The sequence below is a fragment of the Alosa sapidissima genome, chromosome 5 (genome assembly GCF_018492685.1).
Source record: "Alosa sapidissima isolate fAloSap1 chromosome 5, fAloSap1.pri, whole genome shotgun sequence".
Lineage (NCBI taxonomy): Eukaryota > Metazoa > Chordata > Actinopteri > Clupeiformes > Clupeidae > Alosa > Alosa sapidissima.
The window spans coordinates 1716972-1725104 of NC_055961.1; the positions used below are offsets into that span (position 1 = coordinate 1716972).

The window sequence follows — 8133 nt, forward strand, 5'->3', positions numbered from 1 at the left end:
TCTGCATACGTGGGAGTGTCACCTTACGTCACTGCAGTGTTTCCCATACATTGACTTATGTGTGGCGGCCCACCACAATATCAACACTGACCACCACAATATCAACATTGACCACCACACAATGATTTTTCTGGTTGTACTAAATTGTGTTTAATTCTGGTTAGCATCATAACCACGCTGCGCTAATTTGTTAAAAACTGTTGCATTCAAGTTAATTCTGTAAACATGCCACCACAAATAGAATTAAATTCTGTGGGAAACACTGCACTAAATAAACTTTCTCTCTTAATAAGCAATAAGAACAGATAAATATAATTGTTTTCACAGTATTATTGTCTATAATCATGTATGATACCAATGAATCATTCTTTAGGACATGATAGGAATATTTTAATCATTACTAGCTAGCTAGCTAATGCTAGTTTAAAACGGTATACAAGTGGATGGGAGTAGCTATGGCAATACAGCTATGCGCTAACAAGTGACTAGTAGTTGAAGGACTTCGCTTAAACTTAATATACTATTGCAAGTTCACTTGAGTATAAACTATCCACTTTAACTAATGTCAGTAATGTTATTCATGTTGTCATTTCAAAGAAATTACACTTTTCCGTTTAAAATGTTACCTTAGCTAGGAGGCTAGCTAGCTTGCTAGCAACCGGGCAGTAACTGACAGCAGCATGGTCTGCTATTAAGTTTTTTTTTTTTTGTGCTGTGTTCTGACGCTCTGTTTTCTGACGCTCTGTCTGTCTCTCTCTCTCTCTCTCTCTCTCTCTCTCTCTCTCTCTCTCTCTCTCTCTCTGTCTCTGTGAGTTCATTAATGCTGTGTCTCACTCATGTGTGTCTCACTCATCCCTGTGTGTGCGCGTGCGTGTGTGTGTCGCGTGCGTGCGTGCGTGTTGCAGCCCTGGTGGAGAGGGTGCGTTGTGTGGATGAGGAGCTGCAGAGGGTGGTGCTGCCCCGCGCCACTGAGGCTCTGCAGCTCTGCAACAAGGGCCTGGACAGCTGCACCCAAGTCAGGACGGCCATCAAACACTGGTGCGGTGTACACACACACACACTACACACACTCTACGCACACACACACTCTACACACGCACACACACACTCTACACACGCACACACACACTCTACACACGCACACACACACTCTACACACGCACACACACACTCTACACACGCACACACACACTCTACACACGCACACACACACACTCTACGCACACACACACTCTACACACACGCGCACACACACACGCACACACACACTCTACACGCACACGCTACACACACTCTACGCACACACACACTCTACACACACACTCTGCACACACACACACACACACACACAGCCTGGGGGGGGGTCACTGCATGTGGTTTAGTGACAAACCTGCCTAAATGAATGAGAGCCTCCTAATAGAAGGGTCCTATAGCTTCACTCTTGTAGCAAGAAAAAGGTGTAGGGCTCCTCTCTTAGGAATGCAGTTAAGCATGCAGCCATACCAACGAGCCTGGCTCTCTCACACACACACACACACACACACAGCCTGGCACACACACACACACAGCCTGGCTCACACACACAGATTGGCTCTTTGCCATTTTTGATCAAGCTGCAGGTTTGGTACTAGACCTCCCCACAGGCCTTTATCACTAAAGAACCTCCCCACTGGCCTGAGGTTTATCACTAAAGAACCTCCCCACTGGCCTGGTCTATCACTAAGAACGCTTCTGGACCTCCACACTGACCTGGTCATCAGTCGTCTGGACGGTCATAACTGTTATTTTCATCTCCCATCTGTTTTAAGCTCACTGGGTCTAACTAGTTGTATGTTACAGGAGTTTTATCAATAATAGGCTCACAGACCATTAATTTGGCATGAGTGCAAAGTGTGCTGGATTACTTGTTTGATGATTGACATATTGCTCACATCCGATATTCTGGTGACCAGCCTACTTGTCTGTCTCTTCCTGATTGCTCTTTCCTGATTTCTCTTCCCGATCGCTCTTCTTGATGTGTCCAGGTGGGAGCAGCCTGCCCAGTTTGCGCTGCCGGACATGTGTGTGGAGGGAAAGACCTTCCTGCAGTGGCTCTACAGGTGGAAGAGGGCCACCAAGAAACACGAAGTTTAAACGTGGCATTAAGCAACATGGACCACGATGGCCGATAGGCGTGTCTACGCCTGCATGCTGCAGCACGCGCTGCGGTGGGGTTAGCCAATAGGACGTCACGTAGCACGATGTCCACTACGCATGTGAAATCTGCTGATCTACAGTTTAGAGTTTGTTGTAGCGTTTGTGACTGACCCCAGCTTCTGTGGCTAGATACAGATGATACTTTGGCAACGTCTTTGGCAATGACTTGTCAAAACCTGCCTATCAATTCAAGTGTACTATTGCTTTATTAAAAAAAATAACAGCCTTGCCCCGATTAATACTAATACGAGGAGTTTGCTTAAAGGATGCCTGTCATTTTAGTCATTGTGCAATACATTTAAATAAACATATTTGAAATGATGCATTAATGTTTTTTGTTTTTTTATGTCATGAATCTTAAAATATCTTATGAGTCGTTGCACTTCCAAACCTGTAGGGGGAGACCATCAATTCTCATAGATGTATCCCTCTGGATGCCTGTCAAACTCAAACCATAGATAGACATACGCGGTTTCCAAGTGGCGATGTGACTACTTTCTAGTTCTGCATTCTGCAGTAGGAGACTACTAAAGCAAACTCATGTCTGCGAACACGGCACTGCGGGTCCTTTGCCTTCATGGTTACCGTCAGAATGCGGTCAGCTTCCGAGAGAAAACGGGAGCTTTACGAAAACTGCTGAAGAACCGGGTAGAGCTGGTGTACATCACAGCTCCACTCGAAGTCCCAAGTCAGCTGGACAGTAAGTTTAGTGTTTGTACAGTGCTTTTTCTCTCGTCGCAAAATGTGTGCTTTTGTTTCGGTTATATCACAGTTGACACCATGTTTCCACGAGATGTCTTTCTTATTTATCGTTATCATATCAGCTGATATTAATAACTCAATGCTAACAGTCATTCAAGCCTGGTCGTGGGCAAACATTGTAGAACACCTCGTCTGACAGAAATGCTAAAAAAATAACTGCACTCCTACAAGTGTCGACTATTTTTGGAGGAATTGTTTGTGAGTTGTACACATGCAGGGAATGCATATTTGGACATGAAATAATAGTATTGCACTTCACTGCAGAATCGCAATACTTTGAAATGTATTGTACTGTATACCTTACTGCAAGGTGAGACATTTGATTTGATTATGAAACTTCCTATAAAGTGAAAGTTGTCTTTTGTGTTCTGTGGACAAACATGGTGTCATGATTATCACTAGGCTGCTTTTCCAGTAGGTTTAGGGATATTGTTTTACCACCAGGGGTGTCAGTCACTGACCCTCTTCTCTCTCTTCCAAATACCCCTCTCTCCTTCAAATACCCCTCTCTCTTCCAAATACCCCTCTCTCCTTCAGAGTTGTATACTGTATCTGAAACCCGCACTTGAGTAGAAGTACATTTGATCAGAAATGTACAAGTAATCTATAAGCATTCCACTTAAGTAAAAGCCTTAAAGTATCTATTATTTACAGTACTTAAATATGACAAGTAGCCCACTATAAAACATACTTAAGTACTGAAAGTAAGCTTTGGAGGCCAGGTGGGGTGACAACCCCCCTTCCCTCGCTATGCTTTTAATGAAAAACAAAGCAGTCAGAACTTTGGATAGCCTATTAATGCAGCACTTGAAAACTTGGTGCCTACACTTCATACACAATGTCTTCGAAGCATGAACAAAGGTATGGCTGCCATTCATTCTTCACTGCGGCCTCCTTGTATAGGCCTATAATGAAGTTTATCCAACATGTTTAGAAAGGCAGCTACATCACACTCCATAAACACGCTTTGAAAGCCTAAACAAGTGCTGTTATAGTTTTTCACAATTGCTAAAACACTAAATTCCATTCTCTGAACCAAATTCTGCACTCTCTCCCTCTCTCTCTCTCTCCCTCTCTCTCTCTCTCTCCCTCTCCCTCTCTCTCTCTCTGTCTCCCTCTCTCCCTCTCCCTGCCCCCCCTCCCCGCCTCTCCCTCTCTCTCCGTCTCCCTCTCTCTCCCCCCCCCCCCCTCTCTCTCTCCCCCCCCCCCTCTCCCTCTCACTCTCTCCCTCTCTCTCCGTCTCCCTCTCTCTCCCCCCCCCCTCTCTCTCTCTCTCTCTCTCTCTCTCTCTCCGTCTCCCTCTCCCTGCCCCCCCCCCCCTCTCTCTCTCTCTCCCTCTCACTCTCTCCCTCTCTCTCCGTCTCCCTCTCTCACTCTCCCCCTCCCCCTCTCTCTCCCTCTCTCTCTCCCTCTCTCTCTCTCTCTCTCCCCCCCTCCCCCTCTCTCTCCCTCTCTCTCTCTGTGTAGATGCTCAGGGCTGTGGGCAGGCTGGTGAAGTGACCGCTGAGGCCCTGCGGGGCTGGTGGTTCTCTGATGGTCAGCAGCGCAGCTTCCACGCGGGGCAGGAGTGTGAGGAGAGCGAGGGCCTGGAGGCCAGTGTGGAGGTGGTGCGGGCGGCGGTGCGCGAGCAAGGCCCTTTCGACGGCGTCCTGGGCTTCAGTCAGGGCGCCGCCCTGGTGGCCATGCTGCTGGCGCTGCAGGAGAGCGGTCAGGAGCCCGAGCTCTGCTTCCACTTCGCCATCATCATCTCGGGCTTCCGCAGCGCATGCGCCCAGCACGCACGCTTCTACAGCACCCCCGTCGCCACGCCGACGCTGCACGTGTTCGGGGAGGTGGACGCGGTCATTCCCATCCAGATGAGCCGGGATCTCCTTGCTGTGTTTGAGGAACCCGACGTTCTGACCCACTCAGGAGGACATTTTGTTCCGGCAGCTTCTGCGCACAAATCAGTTTACCTGAACTTCATCCAGAGGTTTCAGAAACAGACCTGAAGTCTTGCTCTTAATACTTATTTTCTCAGGGTCTTCTGTACTGTGGGGTTTTTGACTTGAAATAAAACTGTCGCTGTAATGGCTTGTTGTTTTGACGTCTGGGCTATGTAAGGGATAATGTATAGAACGCCAGTCATTATCGGAAAATAAGTCCCGACAGGGTGTTTCTTCCTGAAGGGACTTATTTTCTGATAATAACCGGCGTTCTATACATTATCCTGCTTGTTATACGGCAACTTGCCAAAGCTCCACACGATTTGACTCTACATTTATTTATTACCTTTTTGTTGTGGCTTTTGCAGAAACAAATAGTTTGCAACAAACGCTGAACTTCAATCAAACATTCTTTAGAACACAGCTGATCAACCGTCTGCTTTCACTTTTGAATGAAGTTCCATTGCAAGAAATGACCGGACTACTTGCAGAGTGATATGAAAGACGTCAATAAGAAGCACAAATCCTGTTGCCACTGATGGCGGTATTATGTTTGCAGCGGTAATTACATGAATATATCTTACCATAGAATGTTGGGAAATCCCATTCAAGTCAGTAGAGCGTTCTAGCATTGTGAAGAGCCATGTAATAATGACCGCTAGATGCACTGCGTGGAAATCAACCCCATATTTGCTTTTGCTGACCTCATGAACCTCATGTTCAGTGTAGCAGTGCACAGTTCTGTGCCACATTTGAGGACGCAATACCAGTTCCAGCCTCATGGAGGCGTGAGTGAATGTGTGTGTGTCTGTGTGTGTGTGTACTACATCACAGGCCATCTGAGAGAGGGAGGGAGAACTCTGTGTACTTTTGTAGCATAAGTATTACGCTTCAAATGATTACCAGATGTGGAGGGAATGTGTTCTTCCCTCTCCACCTCTCCCTCTCTCTCTCTCCACCTCTCCCTCTCTCCCTCTCCACCTCTCCCTCTCTCCACCTCTCCCTCTCTCTCTCCCTCTCTCTCTCTCCACCTCTCCCTCTCTCTCTCTTTCCCTCTCTCTCTCTCTCTCCCTCTCTCTCTCCACCTCTCGCTCTGACTCCATCTCCCCATCATTCCTGTTTTCACTCTCTCTCTCTCTCTCTGACTCTCTCTCTCTCTCTGACTCTCTCTCTCTCTGTCTCTCTCTCCCTCTCTATCTCTCCATCTGTGCTAGTGAAGTGGTTTTTAAAAACATGCTAATTATATCATCACCTATCAGCTACTATGACACATTCCCCAGGTGGTCTGTGTGTGTGTTTACTCTCCTTATTGATAGATGAGCCAATGAACATTCTCTCTCTCACACACACTCACACACGCACTCTTAGTCACACACAGTGAAATGACACATTCTTTCCATATCTTCTTCCCTCCTAACACAAGACTCATTCTCTCCATTTCTCTCTCCATCCCTCCTTCCCTCTCTCCATTTCTCTCTCTCCCTCTCTGCTCTGTCTCACTCACATAAGATATTCCATCCCTCTCTCTCTCCATCCCTCCCTCCCTCTTTCCATCCCTCTCTTTTACAGAACTCTCAGTCTCTCCATGCATCCCTTTAGGATCCCCCCCCCCCACACACACACACACTCCCACCATCTCTCTCACACACACACACACACTCCATCATCCTCTCTCTGACACACACACACACACACACACTCCATCCTCCTCTCTCTGACACACACACACACACTCCATCCTCCTCTCTCTGACACACACACACACACACACACACACTCCATCCTCTCTCTGGCATACACACCTGATGCTTCATCATTGGAGTTTTTCAAAATTGCTTAAACACTAAACTGCTGCCTGAACACATTTATTGAATTCATCCCCCTTTTGGTAAAACCTTAAAGTTTTCACATATAAAACACAATTTGCAGATCTCATCGACTCTTTTTGCAAAGCTCTAAACACATTCTTGTGCAATAAGACACATTTAGATAGATAAATAGATAGATAGATAGATAGATAGATACTTTATTGATCCCCAAGGGGAAATTCATTTTGCATTGTGATGCTCCTGTGATGCATAAGTGTCAAAAGGTAAACACAAATAGAGCTCAGATGTCATACATTAAACACAACGACTCAAGATTTGTCACACTTGTTATAAAATGATGTGACGCAGCCAATATCAGCCAGTTCAGAGTGTGAACAGGTTGCTGAACAGTGCAGGTTCATATCAACAATGGACAGAATCAGTGAGGTATTTAGAGTACTTTGGAGGCTGTAGGCTGCAGAAATGTCTTCAGGTATACAATTTTTCACAATTCCTAAAACACATTTTTTGAAACCTTACACTCTTTTCTCAAAACTGTAAACACAAACGCCCATTCTCAATACTTTACGTTTACTGGATTTACAGTAAATGTTGAATTCACTGTTCAATTGTTTTGTTTTATGCAAACTGCATTTACTGTGTTGTAAACAATGCAAATGTCTCCTGGAGCTTTATGAGATGATCTGAACACTGTGTTTTCCATCTGTTGATGTAGCGTCTAATGACTGCTCAGTAGTGTTTTCATTCTGACTGCTTTATGAGATGATCTGAACACAGTGTTTGGTTTTGAGCACAGCTACTACAGCTGTTTTGAGGCGATTGTTCAGTTTTGCAGAGGTTATCAGGTTTTGGGAATGTTGTTTGAGATTTGGGATTTGTGTTTACAGTTTTAAGATAAGGGTGGAAGGTTTCAGAAAATGTGTTTTAGCTATTGTGAAAACCTGTAAGTAAGATTATGTCTGAATAGGAATCCTGTTTAGTTGTAAGTGATAAATAAATAAATGGAATTCATGTAGACACACAGCGCGCAGACATTCCGATCATTCCACCCTCCCGCACCAGTCCATCCCACAGGAGCACTTGAAGTTGTTCAGCTGTAATGCAAAACATCTAGTATCTTTCTGTTGCTTTTGTTTGATTGACCGATGTGTATGAAATATAGTATTGTATTGAGATTCATATGTATAAAATGTGTGTGGGGAACCTATATTCCCCTCTGCCAGTAAGTCTGAGTGCAGGGCTGTGACTGTGTGTGTGTGTGTGTGTGTGTGTGTGTGTGTGCCAGTAAGTCTGAGTGCAGGGCTGTGACTGTGTGTGTGTGTGTGTGTGCCAGTAAGTCTGAGTGCAGGGCGGTGACTGTGTGTGTGTGTGTGTGTGTGTGCCAGTAAGTCTGAGTGCAGGGCTGTGACTGTTTCACTTAG

At 45.7% G+C, this 8133-nt stretch overlaps 2 protein-coding genes across 2 annotated transcripts; both read left to right on the forward strand.

Annotated features, from left to right (window-relative positions):
- The first annotated feature begins 820 nt into the window (after positions 1-820).
- Positions 821-2517, forward strand: LOC121708935 (HAUS augmin-like complex subunit 5). The gene is made up of 2 exons (XM_042091896.1): positions 821-1038; positions 2025-2517. The coding sequence occupies exons 1-2, from the start codon at positions 821-823 to the stop codon at positions 2131-2133; spliced, it is 327 nt and encodes a 108-aa protein (XP_041947830.1). The 3' UTR covers positions 2134-2517.
- Positions 2518-2632: 115 nt separating this feature from the next.
- ovca2 (OVCA2 serine hydrolase domain containing) lies at positions 2633-5028 on the forward strand. The gene is made up of 2 exons (XM_042092381.1): positions 2633-2896; positions 4426-5028. The coding sequence occupies exons 1-2, from the start codon at positions 2737-2739 to the stop codon at positions 4947-4949; spliced, it is 684 nt and encodes a 227-aa protein (XP_041948315.1). The 5' UTR covers positions 2633-2736; the 3' UTR covers positions 4950-5028.
- The last annotated feature ends 3105 nt before the right edge of the window (positions 5029-8133 follow it).

Excerpts from the sequence above, each read along its gene's own strand:
- LOC121708935 (XM_042091896.1), top strand. The coding sequence starts at position 821 with ATGCTGTGTCTCACTCATGTGTGTCTCACTCATCCCTGTGTGTGCGCG. Across the intron at positions 1,039-2,024 it reads AGGACGGCCATCAAACACTG|GTGGGAGCAGCCTGCCCAGT; the intron begins GTGCGGTGTACA and ends TGATGTGTCCAG.
- ovca2 (XM_042092381.1), top strand. The coding sequence starts at position 2,737 with ATGTCTGCGAACACGGCACTGCGGGTCCTTTGCCTTCATGGTTACCGT. Across the intron at positions 2,897-4,425 it reads AGTCCCAAGTCAGCTGGACA|ATGCTCAGGGCTGTGGGCAG; the intron begins GTAAGTTTAGTG and ends CTCTCTGTGTAG.